The sequence below is a fragment of the Colius striatus genome, chromosome 2, assembly GCF_028858725.1.
Source record: "Colius striatus isolate bColStr4 chromosome 2, bColStr4.1.hap1, whole genome shotgun sequence".
In the NCBI taxonomy this organism is placed as follows: domain Eukaryota; kingdom Metazoa; phylum Chordata; class Aves; order Coliiformes; family Coliidae; genus Colius; species Colius striatus.
The window spans coordinates 22,083,786-22,109,692 of NC_084760.1; the positions used below are offsets into that span (position 1 = coordinate 22,083,786).

The window sequence follows — 25,907 nt, forward strand, 5'->3', positions numbered from 1 at the left end:
CACACTAGTTTTACCATGTAAACAGGTCTGTGAAAGCTCAGATTAAGGTCACTTGAAGATCCACATGCCAAATACTTCAGAAAAATACCATATTACATGGAAAAGTCAATAAACTAAGACAGATCCATCTGCCACCCAAACAGTTCAATAGATGCTATCTATTGCTATTAACACAATGAAGCCTAAAGGAGATTTTCAAAAATCAGTTTAAAGAGAAGAAACATGCAATGCATTAACATTTGTGTTTATCATTTGAAAGTGTTCATAAATGCTGAAAAAATGTAAGCCATAGTGCTATCCTATTTTTAAAGGACAAATCTTTGGAAACAGTACTATTTGAAGTTTAAAAACACCCTCCATCTTTTTTTTCCCCTCACGCTTAATTAATCTTTCAATATGCTCGTATGTACTTATTTCACAAGGAAAATGTATAAAATTAATCTTACAATATAAACACTATAAACAACTCCCTTGAAACATCTTCTGAACACAGAATTTCTGTAAAGACTTAGGTATAACAATTGTAAGATAATTATGCAAAAATATGTACATTCATCTCAATATTTTAGACCCAGGAAGAAAACCAAGTAAGCTCCTCAAACTTTGCCCATCAGTCTTGTCTGGTTACGATTATGTACATCTTTGCTACTTTTGCTGTGTTTCAATATAATCAACAGAAGTTTTACTTGTTTTTGTGTAGGAAGTTCCCAAACTTTTGCATAAAGCCTCTCAGCTTATTTTCATTGGGCTGCAATGGATGGTAAGCGGTTGAGTTGTAGCTGACCATGTGATTACTCCTGCCATAATTATTCCCCAAGGTCTTGCTTTTGATATCCGAGAGATGTGAGCTGCTGTTGGGTGCATTTCCTGCAGGCTGGCTGGTGTTCTCCATCTTACAGAAGGGTTCAAAGCGACTATATACACGCCTTTCGCTCAGACGTGACCTCAGCTCCTCTTGGCGTTTGGAGCTTGCCAGCTGTGGAGTCATTGAACTTGCCCTTTGAAGAGCAGAAACAGGGGCACTTTCAGGAGCAGTGTTTGTGGTGACCTCCTTTACATCTTGATACTGAATCTGTTCTGTATTAAATCTTGGTGTAGATGCATCTCCTGCGGTTTCTATGAACTTACTTTCAAGAGGGCACAAGAGAGGACATTTCTTATTGCTCTCATCAGATGGAGGTTTTTGAGGTTTCGGTGATTTTGGAGACTTTGGAGACTTTGTCGGGCTCCCGGTGACATCTTCTTTACTTCTGTTCAAGCTGCCTTGAGAATTTGATGATGTGTTTCTCTTTCTCCTTGGGGAAGAATCTGTCTTATTCTCAGACACCTTTGGTTTTTGATTCTCTTCTTCAGAAACCAATGTGTCAGAACTACTACACATTCTGTAAAAGGCAGGACCTTTGTTTTTTGACAAGCTTTCCTTTTTGTCTGGTGTGAGATTAAGAAGTGACCGCAATTTCTGGGATCCTTTCTTTAGAAAACTTGGGGAATTCTTACTTTCTTTCTTTGATGTACAATCCTTACTAGACTCCTCCTTGCTAGCTTCAGTGAGAGCAGCCATAGAGATTGCCTTGCTAGCAGTTGGGCTCTTAAGTTCTCCTTTGAGGTTCTTTTCCTCCTGTGGCAAGTGGTTGGTCACATTGTGCAAACTTTTAGAGCTCTTCAGCATGTCTTCTGGAAGTTTTGGACTAACTGGCTGCTTAAGTCTATGCCTAGTCAGCGTGCTGTAAACATAACTGGATGCATGTTTGTTGGCACTAGGGTCTAATATGGACTTTGAATTAAACATGGGGAAACTTCTCCTTTTTAGCATATTTTCATTTTGAAGGTTCTTCAAAGTTTCTGCATGTTTGTCTGCACACAGTGTTGCATACAAATAGAGTGATGAGTCACCCACTGCATTTGAATTTACACTAGGTTTTGTGTTGTCTGCAATATGAATTCTGTGGTCTTTCGCTGCATCTGATTTAAGTGGGACATTTGTGCTAAGCTCTTCTAAAACCTTATCTGTTCCATTTTCCACACTCGGAGCATGATTAGATGTCCCTTTAGGTGTTGCACTTCCCTCCGACCCAATTATAGTTGAATTGGAAGAACTTGCACAGCTGCTTACCTCCTGCTGTTCAGGTAAAGTTGGCTGAAACACCAAGGACGACCGTAAGCGAGAATGAGAATAAAGCGCATGAGCTTTAATATTTTCAGGCGTGTCATAGCTATCGTATCTGTCACCCAAGGCTGACCCATTAGGCTCTGCTGGATAGTCTGAATGATCATTTAGGTATGACTTTATTCGCCAGTTACGTAGGAATGACTTTGTTGTGTGTTCGAGGGTCGGCATCCTTTGCTGCAGGTGGCGGATGTGATTGTCTGTCCCATTAAAAGACCTCCGTACAATTGAGTTTCTTTCTGCAAGATTTACCTTGGGTCGTGCAAACTGATCGGCAAAACTTTGCTGGGGTGTGTTGTAGTTATTTGCGTATCCTCCTCGTAACGAAGAAACGATACTAAGGCTGTCAGATGGCATCTTCCAACTATTTGATGGATTGTTGGCTCTATTAATGGCTCTGTTGAGCAACAGGTAAGGTGTCCTTTCTGGCTTCTCCCCAGCATAACTATGTCTCTTCCAGTGCTCGTTCTTTTCACTAGGCTGATACTGCTGGATTGGATTTTGCACATTAAAACCTGGATGAAACGGTTGCTTATTATAGGCTTGACTTCTCAAGCCGAATTTATCTATTTCATTTACTGGATATCTTCCATGAGCTTTCCAACAAACAGGATCCATCTTGAGAATCTTGTCCTGCCTACCGAAAAGGTTTCTTTGGCTAGAAACTGAAGCCAAGGAAGACACTGAATGTTGGTACGTATCGTTCTCCCAGAGTGTCCTACGACTGTTTACCCGCACTAGTTCTGGGGCAAATGAACTAGGAACAGAAGACCGGGCATACAGTGTCCTAAACTCTTCATCAAAGGATTCCACCAGCTGTCCTGTGATAACTTGAACCATACTGAGGTTGGTTTTTTCAAATGACCACATAAAGCTGAAAGAAGAAAAAATTGACCATTAGAAACAGTTCTTCTGAACAAATACTACAGTGGTCCTTAAGAAAGGCGTCACACAAATACTTTCCAAATAAATAAATTGTGGGCATTAGATTTCAAATGTGTAATCTAATACCCGTTGAACTCAGCTGGAGACTTTCCACCGCTTTCAGTGGGAGCAGGGGAGAGTTTGTAACTACTTAATTGCCCTTATAAAAAGTAGATAGTGCAAAGAAAGTATTCACAAATGTAGAATAGAGGAGTACAAATACCCAAACGAGCAAAATTACTTCTACAAAGACTAAGCTGTGATTGACTAGACTCACTGTGTTTCCTCTTGAGTCAGAGAATCTTAATGTGTAGTTATGTTGTGAAACAAAACCCATGTCTGAAATAATAAGCAGAACTACTTCAACAGTTCTGAATGTATATCACTTTAAATGTATTTTTAAAGAGATGTCCTTTGGAACTGTTAGAAAGTTCACATTTTCTGCTATGCACACCAGATTGGATAGGAACATATTTTTTAATTGCAATGGTGATATCTATTGAAGGAACTTTTCCTCATTTCTAATGTACTTGGAAAGGCTGAACGCAGACTTAAAGCTAAGTAGCTATAGTTACTTTAGAGCTACTAAATGAGATGAGATACATTAACATGTATATTAAAGATGTTTCAACAAGTCCAATACCATGGTGTCAAAAGCATGAAATTAGTGGATTACAGCAAAGAGAAAATTTGTTTTGTAATCGTATTTTCATGCAAAATTTAAATCAGTGAACTTGTTTTATTGGCATTTATCTTCTGGATGTTAGGTAACAGGTAAATTGTTGATGTAATTTAAATTGCTTTGTTAGTTTTGTATTTTTCTTGACATAATAGCGTACTGAGATTAAATCAAATCGTGGTGTATAAGGTTTTTTATGAATTTTCACAATTAAGAATAATATATTTTGTAATATTTGCAAAAAATCTGTTTACTGAGTTCACAGAATCACAGAATCCCAAGGTCTGGAAGGGACCTTGAAAGATTAGAGGTTAAGAATTCAGAAAGACTTTAGGACATTAGGTTCTTTTATAAAACAAACTTAATTTCTACAGAAAATGATGACTTCAGACTCTGTGGTGCTAGGTTTTAAAGCAGTATTATATTTCAAAATGAACTGAGAAAAACTATCACATTCTCACACTCTTAACACTGGGTATAGATGTCAAAGCAGATAGATTCTCCATGGACTCTCTTACATCAATTCATTCATCAGCTTATCACTTACTTCACTACCATTTATATACATTGGTAGGAATCCGGGGCTAGCCGAATCTCAGAGGAAATAAAAAGTCAGATTTTTGAAAGCTTATAGTGGTGGAAATCTATGAAAGTCAGTGGCTGTGGATCTGGCACCCAGGCACTATGCTGACAGAAACTAATCAGTAGGCTAAAGGAAAAACGTGAAGCACAAAAAGAAGGAAAATATTTAATAATGTGTAAGATAAAACTGTCTCTGCTTTAACTTAGGTTTTTTACAGCTTTGCAAAGTTTTAAGTTTGTCCAGCCTATGCTTTGTGCACACATACGCTGGAAATAAAATGGAAAGTAGAATAAAGAAATTTTAAAGAGAGACTTTGGCAACTTAACATTAGCAATTCTGAATTTGACCATGATGTACTATAGAGCACCATAGAACAGATTTATAATGTTAGCTTTAGAAGATTATTACATGGAAGAATTATCCAAGAGAGCTTGTGAAATATTTTTTTTAATCTTCTTCTGGAGATAATTAATAATTCTCCAGTTACAGCAAAAGCTGTAAATAGCTATACCTTTTTTTCAAAGAAACTAACAAAACTAATAGAAAAACTGGAAAACTAACAGAGGATCTAAAAACTTAGCCCTCTGTTTGGCTGGTTTGCAATCAATATCGAAGGTTAAATTACAGAAAATATGATAAAATTTATCCATGGAGTTGCCTGGAAGAATTTTAAGAAACAGAAAAGAAACAAATTCATGATAGGAGAGGCACTGAGACACCTCCGTGGACACCTCAGCAACTGATCTTACCTGTAAGAACCATATATGACTTTCTTACAGTCAACAAGAATAAATTTTTGTTCCATTTTTCCATGGAATTTTGCTCCCGTTTTAGAATAGTAATCTTGTCCTTTTACTGTTCGTACCCTCATGTTCTGAAAAAGACAATTGAAATGCTTTAGTCGGTATACCGTATTCAACATTTAGCATCCAGGGGTTTAAAAGTCAGAAGTACAGTAGAAGAGTTATATTATTGCATATTAAGGAACTCTGCAGGGAAGTAAACCCTGTTCAAAGTCATCCCTTAGTGACCCAAGCCAGCAAGTTATTGCTTTCTTTTCAAGATTGATAAGATTCCCTTTGGCCACAGAAAATGAAATACTGCTTTTTCCATAGTCACCACACTCAGAAATGAGCTTCTGGCACAAGTCTGTAACAAGAGAAAGAAGCTTTGTACTGTAAAAAAAAAAAAAACACCTTTCATAATTGATGTACAAGATTTGTAAGATTTCCAAGCATCACAGCTAATCAGAGATAATACCTAAAGAGCCAAGATCACTTTTCTTACAATTGAACAAGCCTGCTCCATCTACAAACGCAGTCCACTCTGAGACAACCCATTGAATGATACCACCTGGCATTAGAGTCCCTTGCAGTTTTACCACCAATAAGATTTCTCAGTCCGCTTTGCATCACAGGATCAATCATATTTCTAAATTCAGATGCGCACAGGTAGCACAAACTCTATACAGTAGTTTTAATTCTATTAAGAGGCTTTATGTTTTACTCATGTGAACTCAGTAAATTGCACTTGGGGAAATTTTCCACGTTTGATCTCAAAAATGTAGTCAGTTTTTCTCCCACACTATGGGTGAAATTGATTCAGTTAAGCCAGTGTAATCCCCTCCCCACCCCCTTCTGTCACTTGTTTCTTTAAGCTCCTAGAAATTAAAGGTGTTACAACACTTTCTGGGCTGTACCAATAATAATTAAAAAAAAAAAAAATCTTGCATGTATTTAGAAAAAAAAAGCATTTATCAGAAATAGTTACAGATTATGTTTATTTACAGAAAAAAAACTATTCATAGAATCATTGAATCATTTAGACTGGAAGAGACCTTTAAGATCATCGAGTCCATTCAACGCAAACCAAGCTACAGCATCTACCTTGTGTGGCTGTGAGATACAAAATGCTTCACAAAATATTGCACAGACTGTATATATGGAAATAGTGGAATGTAAGACTTCTGAATCTAGAGGAATGTCTTGCTTCACAGAACTGCTACAAAGACAGCAGATGTGCTCTGTGAAGGTCAGGTACAGATGGACTAGGGTAGTTCTGGAAGTAAATTTGTTAAGATTGTGTATAGGGTAAATTCAGTAAAATCGTAAGGGATAAAAAATTGGAATGGAATGGAAGAGAGAAGAGAAGAGAAGAGAAGAGAAGAGAAGAGAAGAGAAGAGAAGAGAAGAGAAGAGAAGAGAAGAGAAGAGAAGAGAAGAGAAGAGAAGAGAAGAGAAGAGAAGAGAAGAGAAGAGAAGAGAAGAGAAGAGAAGAGAAGAGAAGAGAAGAGAAGAGAAGAGAAGAGAAGAGACGCTTTGTCCAAATGCCTCTTAAACACTGACAGGCTTGGGGCATCAACCACCTCTCCAGGAAGCCTGTTCCACTGTTTGACTGGATGATTAAACTTACAAAAACATTTAAGTTTCCAGTCTATAAAGTAACTGAATTTGCAAGAGAGTTATATAAACCTTTATTATCTAAGGGAGCACTTAAACATTTACCTAAAATATATGAAGATAAAAGTTGTAACAGTTTTCGTGACAGTTTTAATGATAGTGTCTACTACAAACCAACAAACCTCATCTTTCCAAACAGAAAATTTAAAAAAATGGGAGAAAAATCTCCATTAAATGAAAGTTCATTTCCAAATAACATATGCTTTTTAGATCAGTATATATTTCACTGTTGGTATCTTAAAATTTGTATTAAAAGATCTTAAGAGATACTGAGTTGGTAAATTACAATTTAACTCAAGCTACGCAAGTTCCTTAAATTTTATTTATTTATGAGGTGAGTTTTTACGTAGCATTTTTATCATGCAGTGTTTGAACAAAAATGCAACTCTGTTAAAACATACATAGAACTTAAAAATTACTTTTGTTTGTGACCTTAATATCTAGAAAATGGGCTAGACACATAGAACATAAAGCTTATTTCTTAATTAGATAAATAAATGCTGTACAACTTTAAAAGGTAAAAATTTTAAAAGTAAAAATACAAGTAGATGCTTAGGTCTATTTTCAGAAACAGTTAGAAAAAGAATCAATAACAGCCCAATTTGCATTATTGAATGGAAAGTTAACATAATTTCACATCTCTATCTGATAATCACTTTTGAAAATCTAGCACTGTGTTGAAATTTCAAGTTTTCTGCATTCTGATTAGAAGTTTTCTATCAAAGAAAGTCATTTTCCTGCTTTTCCCACAGCCACTCAAGATTTAATTAAAAAAAAAAGCTTTTATTTGAAAGATAAACAATGTGAAAAAAAATTTAAAAAACCATCCCAAAGCAACTGAAATTTACCCATTCTAAAGATTATCATAATAGTAAATCCTTATGTACTGTAATACAAAATTTCATTAATTAGTCATGATATTCACATTTACTTCAGTTTACCCAATTCTGTACACCATATAATAATATTTTTTCCTGTCAATTATATTTTACTATATTAAATTACATTTATGTCATTATAATTTGAAAAAAGGTAACTTGAGAGGCAGTGTATATATTTTTCAAATAACCATAAGTAATGCTGGCCTAAAGACATGCCAGTTGAACACATCAAATTGTACTGAGATAAGGCCTGATCGGTACAGGACAGGATATCACTTGGGAATCTGGAATGCTGGAGGCGTAAGCACGGCTAATGGCTTGAAAATTACTACACTATATAAAAAAGCCCCTTTGCCTTAGGTGCTCATAAGTTGAAATATAATTTCAAGAATGCGTATAAAAAAGGAATAAAATTTACATTAAATTATCAAGATTTTGGGTTTGTTTTTTTTTATAACACCCATAGTCACTGCTTCCTCTTTTCTCCTTTTTCTTTGCCTTTTCTTCAGTACAATTCTTCCTGCAGCTTTTCTAACCTACTTCCTTTATCCTGCCAACTCTTTCCCTGTCTTGATAGGTCATCCACTCAAAGACAGGAACATGGCAGTGTTATAAAGCCATGTGCCAGAGATCATGCTCACCTTTCTCACATAACAGTTCTTTTTCCTCCACAGCTCACCTTGGCATTCTTCAGCTACTTCAGACCCTCTGTTTAGTTGCCAGGCATATATACTTCGAATAATTGCTCAAAATGCCAACATTATTTGAGGATATATAACAACAATGTGTTTCACTTAGGATTAGAAGCAGTACGTATATACAATAGTGAATGGGAATCCCCATTTGGTATGACATGCTGGGCTTCATCTTCCTACTTAGTTTCATCTTCAGGCGACAGGACTCCCCTGCTAACTGTACTGACAGTAGCATGTCACTGATCACTGCAGAAGTGTTATGCATCGTTATGTGCAAAGCAAGAATTTCTCTATAAATCCTAAGAGGAAAATCATGGGCAAACTGTAAACTGTACATCCTGAAGGATCCCAGCTATCCCAACAGGACACACAGAAGTATCTAAGATGAGCCACATTGAATCAAACAGAAAGTCTGTCTGGCTCTGTAACCCATTTTTGTCAGTGACTGCTAGTGGATGCATATGGAAGAATAACTTTATCAAGGACTTGACATTTTAAGGTCTTTAAAACAAGATATAGGATATTCTTGCCCCTCAAAGAGCAGGGTGTAAGAAATCAGGGACATTTAAAACATCCAAAAGTTGCAATTTAAGGATAGTCATCAGGGCTATCCAGTTAAATAACATCCAAATAATGAAAAGGAAACAAGTTCTAATCTCTTTTATGTATGACTGCACCATTGTCTTCCCAGAGAGAGACAGATAAGCACGATTCAAATTTATGAAGTATAATTCAACATTACACATCTACTTTCATCAGTAAACGTGAAACCCTCCAATGTGATATATAAGTACAATGAATATACTGGTCTCAAACATTTCATTTCAGCACTTTTTATTTGTTGAGTATGTTTTTATCAGTGTTCAATTACCCTATATGTGCTGTCAAGAAAATGCTCAAAGAAAATGGATACCCATCTAACAATTTTAAAGGAAAAAAAGTCACATTTCTCATATTGTCCATCATTACCAATATTGGTTAGTATGCTGGGCCGCCTCTCTTCTTACTAAGAGATAATAGTTGGTGTACAAATGCTAAGCAGTTTTCAAGTTCTCTTCTATTCTGACCTCAAATCTGATTCAGTGACCACTGAAGATAAGATCTCAATGACTTCACTGGAGTCTCTTAGCATATAAGTATGCTCACATACATGACATTGTGCTGTGCACATCTACTTAATAAAGTAGATGGAAATACTGGAAAACTTTTGATGACTTTGACAACACTGGTGTGAAATAACAGGCAGCATCATGTCTCATGAGCAACCCCTAATATGCATTTCAGCGTGCATATCTGCAAGTAGAGTTCACAAAAGGAAAGTAAAATGAATTCATTAGTGGTTCTATTTTCTCATTCCTACAATTCACTAAAAATATTGAGAGATATATCAGGTGACAGTTTCTGTCAGACTGCTTTCAATATCCTCCGTAGCAAGATAATTCTTTCTTATTGGCAGAGAAGTAAAAATAGGTTTCTGCAGAGCATGGAGCCTCTGTCATATGTCTCACCTCATATCAACTAAAACATGAAGATCTGGCGTCATCTGAGGAGCTGGATTAACTTCTTAGGCATTAAACAACATTGCTTACACTAGTTGATTGTTTCTAATTCAAAATAAAGTTAGTGCATTGCGAATTTTGGTAGTTCTGAGTCTCGGATTTGCACTGCATTTTTGCAGTGCAAATCTATGTCATAGTTCACTGCAACACCTCTCAGTAGCAGTAGAAAAAGAAAAGCATCTCTCAATAAGCCTAGATAAAGATAAGAAAAAAAGAAAAACACATTAATTACCAAGGAAAAATGTAGGAAGGTCAGGAATCAGATAAATCAAAGCGGGGAGAGATAAATGGGAAAGTATAAAAAAAGAATTATCTGAATGGAGTTCCACTGCTGATGTTAAGGTGAACATTAAGGAAAATCCACAAGAAGAAATGCTGTAGGAAAGACTGACAAAGCTCCTAGTAAACCCCTAATTTCATATTTTCCTATACAGAATCCACATAATAATCACAGAATGTATGGTCACTCCATTTTTTCCATCTTTCAATAAATAAACATGTCCCGATAAACAGATGAGAAAAAATTTATGCGTAGACACTGAATGTAGATGTATGAACAAAATCTTCTTTTCTTCCATAGAGACTTTTGAATTTTACTGATTCAAAGGAAAAGAAAAAGAGTCTGACAAGGCACTGAGTCAGAAAAGCTTTACAGAAATTCCTCATCATGAGTGCATGGCATGAAAAGAGTCTGCATACTCCTGCAAGCCTGAACCAAATCATGCCAGAGAAAAACCAGACCAGTGCTACTGGTGCTATATCCTGAGGTAAACAAACAGATCCATACCTCTCTGCCCTTTTCTTGTTTTCACTGAACAGAAGGGGAAGACTAAAAGCCATCAGCACGAAAAATTAGCTTGTTGTTTTGTTTTTTTTGTTAAACTTGATGCAATATGAAAAAGATAAAGGGAGAAAACTTCTCCAAAGTACTGGTTCTTTCATAGTCACCATCAGTTTCTCCTCATCCTCAAGAAAGGCAGAGGAGAATTACTATGGGAGTAGTAAGCGTCTATTCCTAGAGTAATAGTCACTAGGAGTAGCACTTGGATGAGAAGACCATTAAACAGCTTTATTACAAGCTAAACTGGAAACCCATCACACAAGTCTATTTTTTGCTTTATGATAAACCTCAAAGTATTGTACGTGAACCTTGCAGGGTAAAGATGTACTTTAATTCTCACATCACTACAAAACAGAAACGTAGAATGCATAATGTCACAGAAGAGACCAAGTCCAAACTTCTCAAATCCACACTAATCCATACAAAATCCACTCTAATGTATGTACACCAATTCTTTCAACCATAGTATAAATGCTTGTAGGTCTATAAAACCAAATTAAAGAGACAACCTCAAGCCCACCCAAAAGAAGTTACATTGTTGAAACAGCTGTAGATACACATTGCACAGAATTACTTGAAAACACATACTATGACATTTTTTGAGATATCACTGAAATGTATATTCCTAATTTCTTTTGTTTTGTGAGAATAGAACTCGTGTCATAAAAAGACATACACCATTGTTGGCAACAGCTACGGCATAGTTAACCCAAGTAATCAGCAATCGGTGCTATCTCAAGTTACAGAGTACAGAAATGCTGCCAAATACTGACTTTATGAAGGCAATCATGACCAATGTTTCCAGACTCATGGTATATTTTTAGTATTTTCACTCCAGAAGTTCTCATAGCTCTGTGTGCTGGGCCACCAGAGGGCAATCCCCCCCACACACACATGCAAGAAACAAGCATGGAAATTGGTGTGGGAACTTTTAAGAACCTAAGCTAACACTTCAGAGTAAAAACTGTTACAAAACGGTTTACTCCAAAATTCTAAGAAAAAGCTTTCTTTATCCTCATGAATACACCACACCTCTGACTTTTGGAGTGAGTTCTTAAAAGATATGCTGCTAATAAGAGCTTTTGTAACAGTTTTGCCAGAAGCAAACATCATCAAAATAGTTACAGAAACAGGGAATTGCAAATGGAACTACACAGCCAGGCAGTGCTCAAAGCTTTGAAAAGAAACTCTGGCAACATCCTTGGAACTTCTTTAGCGCTACCTACGGTACAGTAAATTTAGAAGTATTTATGAAATGTTTACATCAGTTCAATGCAGCTCATGGTTTGTATTCTAATCTCTGTTAAATACTAGGGCAGCACAGGATATCTTGTGAAAAATGTAAATGTTAGTATTTCTGTTATCTTTCTTAGAGAATAAAACTCCATATTTCATATATAACAGTAATACTGAGACAGGATACAGACAGACACGGTAATACAGATTTCAGAAAAACAGTAATAAAATAGAACTTCAGGCCTTTTAAAATATTTTAATAGATAACTTTAAAGAAAAAGATAATAAAATGAAATGTATCAATTCACACAAGCTTTATCCATCTATTTGCAAACTACTTTAAGAAAAAGCAAAAGGAAAGTTTTTCAAAAGTGTAATATTCCTAAATACATAATAATCGAAAATTATTTTATAGTATATGAAAAACTATATCATTCTACCTAATACTTTTGTTTTGATTTATGAAAAAGACAGTCATCTTTCTAAAGGCAGAAACAGTTGTGGCGCACGTTCCGCTGAGAGTATACTTATTTACACCTCTTAGTGAATTTGAAAAAGCAGTATTTGATAACCATGTTTTGAATGCCCCTTTTCAGTAGGTTGTGGAGGAAAGAGTACTACTTATTGAACCACAATGAATGGTCACACATGGGAACATAAAAAGCCTTACCCTAAGCCTCTGAACTTGACAGCCTTGTTTCTCTGTCATTTTCAGAAAGTGACCAAAGTTGGACTCATCAAGTAGGAGATACACTGCAATCCCTCTAGCAGATGCCTCCACAATTTCTCTGAAGATATCCACATCTGTAAACATATCCATAACAATGGCGATTACCTGAATAAAACAGAAAAGACACAAATTATTGTATTGTATACAGTCTTCCACTGAAACTTGCACTGGGCAGCTGACACACTATTTTTTTACACATTAAAAAGGTCTGGCAAAATCTTGTGTTGGGAGTATGTGTTGTGATTTGTTATATGAGTAGAAGGAAATCCAGTGGAAGACAATGGAAGAGGAAACATCAATACAAACACAGTAGAAAAAAAAAATGATCAAATTATAAATACATGATCATAGAATCACAGAATGGTAGGGGTTGGAAGGGACCTTTAGAGATCATCTAGTCCAATCCCCCTGCAGAAGCAGCTCTACCTAGATCAGGTTGCATAGGAACATGTCCAGGTGGATCTTGGAGACCTCCAAGGAAGGAAACTCCACAACCCCCCTGGGCAGCCTGTGCCAGGGCTCCCTCACCTGAACAGTGAAATAGATTTTTTCTTACATTTGAGTGGAACTTTTTGTGTTCCAGCTTCATCCCATTACCCCTTGTCCTGTTGCTAGCTACTATAGAAAAAGGGATGTCCCAACCTCTTGACACCCACCCTTTAGATATTTGTAAATGTTAATAAGATCTCCCCTCAATCTCCTCTTCTCCAGACTAAACAGCCCCAGTTCCTGCAGCCTTTCCTCATATAAAAGATGTTCCAGTCCCCTGATCATCTTGGTGGCCCTGTGCTGGACTCTCTCCAGCACTTCCCTGTCCCTCTTGAGTTGAGGAGCTCAGAACTGGACACAGTACTCCAGATTATGTATAAATAAATATGATATATATAAATAATATAATTATATATATTATGTATAAACCCCCCCAGATAACAACTTTGTACAAAAGGCTTCTTTATCTTCCATAATTTTCTCTAAAGCTAACAGTGCAAGAGCTTGAAAGAGTCAATAAGCAGACACTGAAGAGCTCTAGGAGTTGAGGAGTTCAGGATCCATACTGTTGCAGCACTGTTACTCGGATGAAACTTCCTCAGCTAGTGAGAGTTTGGTTGAAGAGATTAGAGTGCTGAACACCAGCTACTGATGCCTTTCAACAACAGGGATCAAGTAAGTATTTCTGATTGGGAAAAGCAAGTCCCACTAATGGTATGTTGGAGATGATGTACTACTGGCATAGCATTAGCAATTTGAGAAGAAGTAGTACTGTAGTGTTAAAGAAAATAGCAGAGGGAGAACAGTAAATGTGTAACTTTCTTATCCACTAGAGTCTTCAAGAAAATTTTGAATGAGAAGGCTCAGGCATAAATTTCAATCAATTGAAACCTTCCACAGGTATCAGAGCAGGCTTGACAGTAAGCATGCTTCAGCATTTTCACTAATCTTTAAACTATCTGTACCTCACCTTTAATTTTTAATCACTCATCTTGTTCTGGAACCAAAAAATTTCTCTCACAAAATTTGGTAAGTGCTGTAGCACACACCTGGGTAAAAGTCATATCTCCAGTCAGCCATTTGAATTACCTTTCTGATTCTCACCTGCTTAGAACCAAAGTCTCACTTATGCCAAACATCTACTTTAAACACTAGAAATATTAATAAGGGCTGACCTTTAAAAAGTAAAATAACAATGTCATTAGGAAAGATAAAAAAACAGCTCCTGAAGTAATAAAAAAGGATTTGGCCTTACCATAACATGTCATCTGGCAAAAAAAACCCACTTCACAAATCCACCAGTCAGAGAGGAACTGATGATCATGAAATAATTCAATTACTTAAAAAATCTTAGAGTCTTAGGTAATATGCCCATGCACTACCTCATTCACTTTATTGACTTCTTGAAAATGAAACATAAATGTGATTTTTAACAGTAAAAACTATATGTCTTTATGTAAATTTGAAAGGAAAGACTGAGAACCACAAAAGCTTATCTTGACTCTAGGGACCTCAGCACTTTCAGAGTGCACTTTCTGGTTCATCTTGTTTCTAAGATACACAATGTTAACTGAACATGGCAATCCTATTTATTCATTTGTCTTGTTTCAGTTATGTCTGAGTACAAATCTGCCAAGATAGATCAAGTGTATTAGTTAAGAAGACCAAAGAAGAAATTCTGTCCTCAAATCTATTTCAGTCCCTGCAACCTCCTCCCTCTCAACTTGCTAATTTCTTCTTAACTTTTCCTTTTCTTCAGATCATTTAGAAATAAGTGCTCATTAGCTTCAACGATATATTTAAGAGAGATATCCTGAATGGATTCATTAGCTCACATTGACATGAATACATGAAACATGCAAAATCAACAGGACAGCCTTCAAAAAACAATAGTTCTACTATTTTCCTATGGCAGATACCTAAGACGCTAATTTCGCTGCAGTATCTGTGGTTGCCAAGACTAACTTAGCAGAAAGATAAGAAAAAAAACCCAAACAGGAATGAGTAATAAAAACTAAAACCCAATACTGATTAGAATGTCATATCTATCTTTATGAAGAAGGGAAGAGAGAAATAAATACATAAACAAGCAGGCCAGTAAGTTGGTGGCAAGAAAGGGACGTGTGTGCAGTACTATGCAGGCGTTTCCTAACTAGGAAATGTATGGGGGAATCTTCTTAGTCTTCACTAGTAGAACTGTTCTTAAACCATTTGGCTTAATTTTTGATATAATTCTGCAAAGCATCAAAGTAGTCTTGCAAGAAAAAGTAGGTTGCGCTTCCAGAGTTGGAATAGGTAATACATTCTGAAATCTGAAACTTGTGCTAGCTGCAAAATCCTCACTGGATTTAAGGACATTTATGCAAAGCCACAGTTGTGATCTGACAACCCACTGGACATCCATTCTTGCATTCCCTGGAAACCAAAGATGAATCTTGTATGCCCTCATTAGCCTGGCTGTTCACTCTTAGCAACACTCAATTAATCTAGGCAATACAAATATAATTAAGCTTAATTGCTGAAGGAAGAAGACTGTCCAAGCTGAACAATACATATGATATACATTCATAAGGAAAAAGTAATTTACAGTGATAAGGTCATTTCTGTATAGCAATTTCTATAAGCCAGACTAGTTGCTGATCATAAACTCTAGATTACGATGCAGAAAGAGTGGCTGCTGTAAATATCAGAGCATATCCTGGCTCTTCAATCTGTCAACACTTTTTTTGTTTTCTGGGGGGAGGTGTGGCATGGGGAAGGGTAGATTTCCAGCAGAAGGGAGTCTTGAGCTTGGGCAAAGAAAAAATCAATATAGTGTCCAGGGTCCCAAGTTTTTTATTCATTAAGGATACCAAGACTAGGAAGTTACTTCAAAAGAGAATATTCCATAATGTGTATCCACCTTTAAATAAAGCTGTAACAACAGTTGCAACACTAGTTACTCAATTCATCACTTTGGAAGAAAGTATATCTCAATATATTGTGTTTTCACACTTGTTTTTGCAGTTGCAGAGCCAACTTCCACCCTGATACTTGTAAGACAATACTTATACTTAGCACTGGAACAGGCTGCCCAGGGAGTTGTAGAGTCTCCTTCCCTGGAGGTCTTAAGACCTCCAAAGTCTTAACCCTGCAGAAGGACCCTTCCAACCCCTACCATTCTACGATTATAAGAAGCAGCCACATCAGTTAAATTCACCAAGGAAAAAAACCTGGTGGAATTCAAATTGCAGAAAATAGGTCAGAAAATTGCCTATTCCACAAATTCTGTTTCTTTATGGCATAAAACCACTATCCTACATCAATAAAATCCCCCAAGGCAGAACACTATATTGTCACACAGTAGGCTTCTTTCCAATGAATATTTGTTTTCCTTTGTGACCTACTCCAGGTGGTCCTGCTCTGGCAGGGGGGTTGGACTGGATGAACTTTTGAGGTCCCTTCCAACTTTTAAGATTCTGTGATTTTGTGAAAATTGCAGAAGTGTTTCCAAAAAAGCAAGAACCAATGCTTTTACAGGAAATACAAAGGCCATCCAACCATGCAGGGGACCCTGGAGAGCTGCATTAGTTTTCTGTTGAAAGCATTCTTCAAATCTTGACCACCCTGATAAAAAATGACCCTCAGTTGGCAATAATTAAGCATTTTACCTTTCATACAGGAGAAAATAGTTGTTGGAGCAGATACTTGCTGTATATAATATCAGATAACACTGATATTATGTACAGCAAGAGTGAACTACCAACATGTGACATTCAGTATTAGACAGAAGTGCAAAGATAGTGCACAAAACATTATTTTCCCCAAGTTAAATTTAAGTGATCTTAGATTGTTGCTACTAATCTTTCCGTCCTGTCTACAAAATCTTTTCTTTAAAGTGGTGAATGCTTTTTAAGGTTAAAATGTGGTTACAATGGCATTCTTACAGAAGAAGAAAATTTGCCAAAGTCAGTAAGCACAAAATGACTCCTAATAAAGATGACAGTTTTATCAATTTAAATGAAGGCACCAGTATACTTATATCTTATTATTCTCACTACTACATTGACACTATGAGTATGGTTTGCATTAGAAAAGTAAAGCTTCACAGATCCCTGTATACATTTAAGCTGAAAAGTATAATTGTGTTGCATAGCACGATTTTTATACAAATATTTTAAAACACTTTCCTTTGATAAGCTGATGTATTTAATTTAATGCTCACAGTTTATTTAATTTAATGCTCACAGTATTGAGTAAAGCAATATTTTAAAATTCATCTCTAAACTATCAGAACATTTTAACACAAAGTTCTTTTAATTTTTTATAAGTTTTTAACTCTAAGTTCAGGAAATTACATTTTACATAATTATAGTAACAAGATTCATGACAGACAGACACCCAAATTTTGAAAGTGAAAATAAACAGTTATAGGTGAAATATCCTGCAAAATTGTGCAGATTCTTTCAAAACAGGAGCTTAAGTATGTGGTAACATGACAACACACTGGATACTATGAGTGTGTAAATGAAGGCCCATGCTCAGTTCTTTGATCTATCCTGTTACAGCCCCATTTGCATACATTAAACAATTCTCACCTTCAGAAATGAGCACTATTCAAAAAGCTTATATAGAAAGGAGTTACTAATCCCAACAATACAAATACATCTATCGCTAAACATCTCCTGAACATGTCTAGAGGAGAGATACTCAGAACTGAAGCACTTGCCCTATGAAGAGTACATGAAGCAGCTGGGTTTGTTCAGTCTGGAGCAAAGGTTGCTTCAGGAAATGTTACAGCAGTATCCAGTTCTTTACAGGGAAGATCTTGAGGACATACAGCCAAGTTCTTCATAGTGGTATCAGGAAAAGAGACAATGATCAAACTGAAACAAGAGCAGGTCTGATTGGATATAGGGAAAAAAAATGTTATTCCCTCAAGGATCACACAGCAGTAGAGCAGGTCGCCCAGATAAGTCATCCCGTCACCACAGAATCATAGAATGGCAGGGTTGAAAGGGACCTTTAGAGATCATCTAGTCCAACGCCCCTGTAGAAGCAGGTTCACCTAGATAAGGTCACATAGGAACCCATCCAGGCGGGTCTTGAAGACCTCCAGAGAAGGAGACTCTGCATCCTCCCTGGGCAGCCTGTGCCACTGCTCCGTCACCCTCACAGTGAAATAGCTTTTTCTTATATTTAAATGGAACTTTCTGTGCTTCAGCTTCATCCCATTACCCCTTGTTCTGTTGCTATATACCATAGAAAAAAGGGATGTCCCAACCTCCTGACACATCATCCTTGGAGGTTTTCAAGACTCAACTGGATAAAGTCCTGAGCAACCTAGCTAGCCCTGCTTTAAGTAGCGGGTTGGACTGGAGATCTCCTGAGGTTCCTTCCAATTGACCAAGTGTGCAATTCAATAATCCAGAGATCTCCACTCCCATCAGTGTCAAAATCCAAGCATATTTTGTCATGTTTGGCAAAATAATAAAAAAAGAAAAATCATAAACCTTGCTGTGAGGCTTAAAGAAAACAGATTATAAATGAAGAATACTGAGAAGCAAAGGAGTTTTTCTGCTTCTCTCATTTTTAGTAAGAATTTTGGTAAGAAAAATCAATGGATTTTAATCTTCATAGCTCAGTTTTAAGACATCAAAATCAACTCTTTTAATGGGTGTGTACTGAAATGAAGACATAGATGTAATGAAAGGCCTTTGCTGCTAGTGCTCTGCAAGTCTATTTTGTGAACTACTGACAGTTTCATTAACCCAGTATCTTCACTCCTTTCACAAGCACTAATTACAATTCTTTAAGGAATAGCTTGCAGAGTGTGTTATGTAACATCTCCCTTGCTATAAACAGTAAAAAAACAAGAATCCTCTAATACAATTGCTTCCTTAGGTCAGGCTTCACTGAAGAGACACCTACCATTTCATCAATAACCTGGTAGGGAATAATGCTAAAAACCTTCCCTACACAGCAGGAATATTGATTTCTTGTAACCTACATGAGGCTTACTTTAGGCATGCTATGACAAAAATCCATACTGCTTTGCAGTGTTTTTGAATGCCAACATCGTTCCTCACCCCAGGACCAAAGAACCACACTTCAGATAGAAATGTTAACTCTGCTTTTGTTGACCTTTTCCCTGGTATTCCATTCAAATTCCTTTCCACAGATCTCTGTTTTTTGAGAGAATCTCCTCGTGGCACAGGCTCAGTGCTATCTGACGTTATCATTTCTCAGGGAGCAGGCAGATCATGATGCACGGAACAGTGCAGAAACTATGGTACAGCACACCTTGTCGTTAGCAACAGGAGGCAGGCAGCAAGTGACAGTGGGTTTCAGAGAGACAAATTCTGTGACCTGTACAGACAGCCTTCCTAGTAGTAAACTATATAATAGATTCCACAAATTACTTTGGGTCTTTTAAAGTTATGCTGTTGTTTACAGTCGAGGGTCTAGATACAGTTTATGCTTGCTGTGATTCACATTAGCAGTATCACAATAAATCACCTGATATCCTTGCTTTCCGGCACTGTTGTCAACATGAATGAATGTGCTTATACGATGACAGATCATTAATTTTAGTATTAATTCTCAAAATTGAACGCAGCCCTGAAATGCTTTGCACAACACACTCTTCCATTGCAAAACATACTTTGAAATCATTGCGACTTGCTCCTGACTGTCTCGGGTCACCTTCAGGCTGGCTAAATTACTGAGCTCTCACATTACAAATACAGAAGATCAGAAGTCTTGAAATAAAATGACAAAGACCAGTATAATAGGAAAAGCCTTCTCTGTAAACACAACCAAGATACCATAACACAAATAGTAATCAAAAGGATCATCTCTAGAGGTCCCTTTCAACTCCCATCATTCAATGTTTCTATGGTCTCAGAGTATGAGCCATTCTGCTACAATTTCTGTGGTAACATAATGGAAGAAATACTCAGATGACTTACAACACTTCCATGAAGTTAATGGCACTACTTCTAGTATATTATGACCAAAATCAGGCTCCTTAATATCATGTTTAATTTATTTAACTTGGCTATGCATTCGGAGAGCAGGTAGACCATACCAGCATCCTTTGAAACATTCTTCCATTATTGTATTCTTTAAAAGTAATTTAACTACAGGGCAAAGCCTGTCACTTCACTATAACAGGTAGCTACACTACCTCAGAACTGGTTCTCCTAAAGCTCACTATCCTCTTTTCCTCCTCCTGCTCCAAATAATTTCCACCATCAATTCTGAGGATACAATTCAGTGTGCAACTCAAAACTGAATGCATCTTCTGTTCTGATCACCAAGCCCCAGTTTATCACATTACATATAACCTACACAAGATAAGCATTTTGAAGGGAAAACTAAGTTTGAATGGAATAAAAAATAAATTCAACATGTAAATTAGCAGCCTTCCATAACCTCAACAGCTTCTCTCTGTAACACAATGTTAGACCTGCTCAATACTAACAAAAATTCATAGGAAAAAAGTCATTGTCCAGAAAATAAAAAGTAAACCAGGATTCTAGAAATCTCCTGCAATACAATATGGAAAGTCAATGCAAACCATTCTCAGGAAATTGTGAATGCAGGCAGCCACATAAAACACTATATAAATACTTCAACTGTATTCAACTGTGTAGTCCACTTGGAGAAACCTAATTTCTTCTGTTTGAAAAACAAGTAAGAAAGCTGTGTGGTAAGGGAACTTTCTAGCTATCAGCAAGAGGGAAAACTTCTTGATTCTGGTAGTAAAGAATGATACAGTAGTAAAAACAGGAGTTCTGAAGAAGGACATAACTTTGAAATACACTGGGAAGATCCTTTTTCAATACACCATTTTCTAACAACTACTTGACAATAATGACTTTTGCTTAATTTGGCAACTTTTGTGCAGCTTAGCATGTCTCTAAAAATGCAGATCAGAAGATCAACAGCAGCCCTTCTATGAATGAAACTAAAAGCAACACAAAAGATTAGTTCTCTGAAGTGCAGCTAAAACTGTTTTCTCTGAAAAGTAAGCATGAATGTACAGTAGCCTTCTGCATTACCTTTCAGAAAGCTACTGCAGGCTGAGCTAGTAATAAATACATGTGCCACCCTAAAATAACACCTTCTGTGTCACCTCTTCAAATTCACATGACTGGGAATTTTACAGGTAAGTATCTTGCAAAATGTATGGGAGTGAGCTACATTAATTCTGTAAATGTGATCTGTATCTATGGGTTTGGTAGCTGTTATTCTGGCTGAAGGATTAGCAAGAACTCAGCTTGAGCTGACTGAATGACAGGAGACACCACCTCACAGCAGTCAGCAGCAGAGATGGTAACTCTTCTAAAGCTTTACTTCTGCACATACAAAATTGAGTTTCAGCAAGACACAGAGACAAGAAGAGGGAAGGAAATATTCTGGAGATTGTTTGTGGGGACTTTCCAAAAAGCATTCATAAACGTAACCATTGGAAGACAGGATGTGCAAAACAGCTGCTGCGCAACAACTTGTGTACCACAGACAAAAAAAGATTTACCTAAATCTGCAAAGAAATTTCCAAGCATTCACAATGTTCAATTTTAACACTTTCCCTTCTGCTTGCAAGGATACCATCAATAACCAAACCGCTTTCAGTATTTACAAGCAAGCTATGTTCTGTCACTGCAAAAAGAAGCAGGTAGAAGTCCTACAGAGAAGCACATAAGGCAGCTCAGAAAATCCTTGGCATAATGGAGGGAACATTTTTGGAAGCTTACTCTGCCCTTTCTTCTCTTGCCACTGATGTTGTTGCTTTATTCTCAGTGCCATGTGGACTGCAGCTGGTTGGATAGTACGATTTTAATGTTTGTATTTAGCTCTTCAGGGTGTTCTTATGCAGTTGTTAATTTGGGAAGCTGCCAAGCTTTTCCTGAGGAAAGCAAACAGAAAGAAAATGCCAGGATTTCTGACAGCCTACAACTTTGCTATACCAGAATGGAAATTTATTACAAAAATAAAAGGTACTTCTCTAGCCTCTGGCATTCTGTCTGATGAATTTCAAAGACTTGCTGCTTCACAAATATTTTATTTAAAAGAGTATTAACAGCTTTAATATGTGGGTTCTCGCTGGATCCCTTAATATTTAGGGAATGTTCAGGCTACTTGAATTAATATTATAATGTTATACTTTGTATTTTAAATTTGTTTGTAAGTACTCATTTATTCATATGTGTATTACTTAGTGACTGCCCAAAAACGATGTGCAACCATGGGATAAGCCTTCTTTTTTTTTTTCAAGTGACAATAGTAATTAGGACTAAAGTCCTAATAAATTTTACTTTTTGATCCACTGTGCAGGATTGAAAACCTCACATGACAACCTCAGAGACCAATCTCAGTTTTGAGACAATCGCCAAATAATTGGAGTACTAGTAAGAGCAGATGTTCCTGACTAGCTTCTACCCGTCCAGGAGAAGTATGAGTTGACTACTGTAAAGAACTGTTTCAACACTCGAAATTATGAATGGCTGCCATAAATTGCCATACACAGCTAAGCATATGGGGAAAGGCCATCTTGTATGGTACTCTGGGACGTGGTGAATGCAAAGGGACAAAAATATTTTTTAAAATGTACTAAAATTGTCCATTTAAATCACTCCTACTTAGAAATATTCTTCATGCCAAGGTAAACCAGACTGGATGCCAACACTTCCGAGGACTCTTTCTGAGATTTCCTTCAAGAAATCTTAAAATCATTTGCTGCTTATCAGAGACTCAAAGTAAATGTCTGAGATTTCAGCTAATTTGGATTATAATTCTTGTAAAGATTTTGGGGGTTTTATACCTTTTGACACTCCTTTGGTGGGGTTTCTCAGACCAGGAATTGAATGAAGTTACAAGTCAGTCTGCCTTCCCACTGCTACACTCAGTTTCCTCAAGAATCCTATGTAAATATAGTTTCAACACTGAACCTCACTTCCTGAGATTTTACATGTTTAAAAAGAACTAGACAATCTATAGAAAACCACAATATTAATGAACACTTACAAGCTGCAGAGTTTATAAAAACAAGCAACATTTCTCTAAAGCAGACAACTTTGTTGGCATTTGTTAATTAGACACTTGGAAACAATGAAAGATTATCTTTGTCAAAGGCAGATGTATAGGAAGAAGAGATGATTCAGACACACTTTTCTAGACTGGGAAGAATAATTTTGCTTTTAAGTTTGCTTATGTAAGAGCTGTGCGTTGTTTCTCATCTTTGAGACCTTTATGGTAAACACGTGTTTCTGAAACGAATTGGGAAGGCCTGAATACCTAATACTAATATTTTATAAATAAACAACATATTTAAAATATCCTGCAGAGGGTTCAATGCTGCTGGTAGTGTATATGTATATGTGGAAAAAAAAATCCAATAAAACATAACTATATTGTTCAACTTTATAATATTCCTGAAATTCCTTGTTGTTACTTACAGGAATTAATATGTACTACTGTACACTGAGGACATTAGAAAATAATTAAAAAAGAAAGGCAGGGACTTGAGACAGAGGTGGAAACAGTGCTTCCATAGAGTATCTTGTAAAATTATTGAGGCTGATGAAAATAAGTGCTTCAAAAGTAGGAAACACTTATTTTTTGTGTTCCAGTGCACAGGAAGAATTTGGTGGATCCATGTCATCACACAAACCTGATGTGTTTCAGAGTTGTTTGAGATACAGAAAAATGAACTTTTGAATGTCATTATGCAGTACATTAACCACAGTCCACAAGGATGACCTGTCAAACAATTTTAGTATGCAGAAAATAAAAAAACATACAGTTGTAGTGGACTTGTAAACCAGGTACTATAAGTCCAGGGTCCTTATACCAGGGAGACCTTGCAGTAAGTAATAGAACTTCCTTAAAAGAATATTATTTTCTAACATAAAAAGCCATTACATCCAAGAGAAAATAAATCTATTCTGTATGGCAGTGCCCAATTTAAAAAAACTCCAAACATTCAGTTGCCAGATTTCAAATTAGTGGAAGCCTACAAACCAATGAGCGTGACCTCATTATATTTAATATTGAGAAATAAGACCTAATTATGTCATTAATTGTTGGAGGTTAGTCCTTTATAGACATTCAACACTCCTTTTTCCAAAAGGTAGATTTCATAATCCCAAGGAACACTACTAGTAAAAATGTCTCAGAGATCAATGGAGAAGAAAAAAAGAAAAAGAAAAAGTCCTTGCAGAAGTTATTGTTCATAGAACCCCAACTGAGACAAGAACCAATTCTGCTAAAAAGCCTCCCCTAGTTATGGTATAGTGAAGGTAATTATAAAGGGGAGAAAGCAGCCCTCAATAGAGGTTCCTGTTGGTCTTTGCAAAGAAGTAAGATAATTTCTTAAATGGTTGTGAAGGAACATGAGTTTATTGCAACAGGGTAATATCTTTTAGAACAACTGCCATTAGCACATCTGGATAGTTCACACCTAAGACTGTGAAGGAATTCCCTGCTCTGCTGTTGGTCATTTTTAACTAAAATTTTGAGTATCAGGGAAAGAACATTTATACCCAATATTAAAAATTAGCCCGAAGGCCAAGTTCGCTGTTCAGCGTGATTTCCAGCAGGAAACCTAACAAAGAGTCAATGAACACAGAAATAAAGGCTAATTGTATATTTAAGGCAGAGTACATGAGAAAAAAGCGTCTTTTCAAATATTATTTCATTCTTTGGCAGGGCTGCAGCCTTTTGTATTCAGCTTCATATATGTGATTACAAGTCAGTAACAGAAACATGAGGTATATGCATTTAAGGATTGGTTAATGACAAGATGTTTAATGCAGCTGTCCTGTGAAAACATTTTTATTACATCTGTTCCTAGCAGCTTGTAAGACTCAATAACACTAAAGATTTTCATATTGTTGACACAAAAGTGCAAGCAAAACCATTATTATTTACAGATTTTTATGACCTCTTCCCGTCCTCTCCCTTCTTGCACTGCGTTTCCCTTCCAGCTCTCATTCCTTTCTTCTCTCAGCTCTCTCCCTTGATTCCTTCTTTCTCTGTCCCTCCCTCCCTCCACTCCTCTGAAAAGAACTTCAAACCCAGGTAAATTTGATACCGAAAAAAACTGGTTTGGATCACTCCTACATGTTACGCAAACTTCAAACAATGTCACTTCTTATTGCACATTTTATGACCATATATAAAACTTTTGCTTCCTACTACAGATGCTCTTTACCTCACTGACACTACTTTCAACCACTCTAGGTGTACCTAGTGCTGTCTAAAGAGCTTAATTCAAACAGTAATATGGTTAGGGTAAACCAGAAAAATGCAGAATCCAGGACGCTTAAATGTGACCATTACTGGTCACAGGTCAGTGATGGGTCAGTGTGAAGGAAAGCCAATGATCCTCCCATATAAATAGAAGAAGATGAATAATGAGAAGCTTCCTCAAGGTTTAACACTGACAAAATCTTTGTTCACCTTATAGATTACTTAACATTTTTTCCACTTCAGCTACACGACATAGTAAAATGCATTTATAAGTAAAAATACCATGCCTGAACAAATACCTGCAGTCACATTTATGTTGCTAAGAAAGCAACAGCAATGATGCCAGATCACTGTTCTGCAATATATATTACACACATAATGTATGCCTCCATAGGTCCAGGTGACACATAATTAATCTGAATGGCAG

The 25,907-nt window shown here is 36.6% G+C and overlaps 1 protein-coding gene across 1 annotated transcript in view; it reads right to left on the reverse strand.

Moving 5' to 3' along the window:
• Positions 1 to 471: 471 nt before the first annotated feature.
• The window catches only part of FAM83B (family with sequence similarity 83 member B), a 51,939-nt gene continuing 26,503 nt past the window's right edge, over positions 472 to 25,907 (reverse strand). The window contains exons 3-5 of the mRNA XM_061989831.1: positions 12,695 to 12,859; positions 5,103 to 5,227; positions 472 to 3,041 (exon numbers count right to left, since the gene is read on the reverse strand). Coding sequence (XP_061845815.1) covers positions 683 to 3,041; positions 5,103 to 5,227; positions 12,695 to 12,859 — 2,649 coding nt within the window. The 3' untranslated portion in view covers positions 472 to 682. The remainder of the gene's footprint in view (positions 3,042 to 5,102; positions 5,228 to 12,694; positions 12,860 to 25,907) is intronic.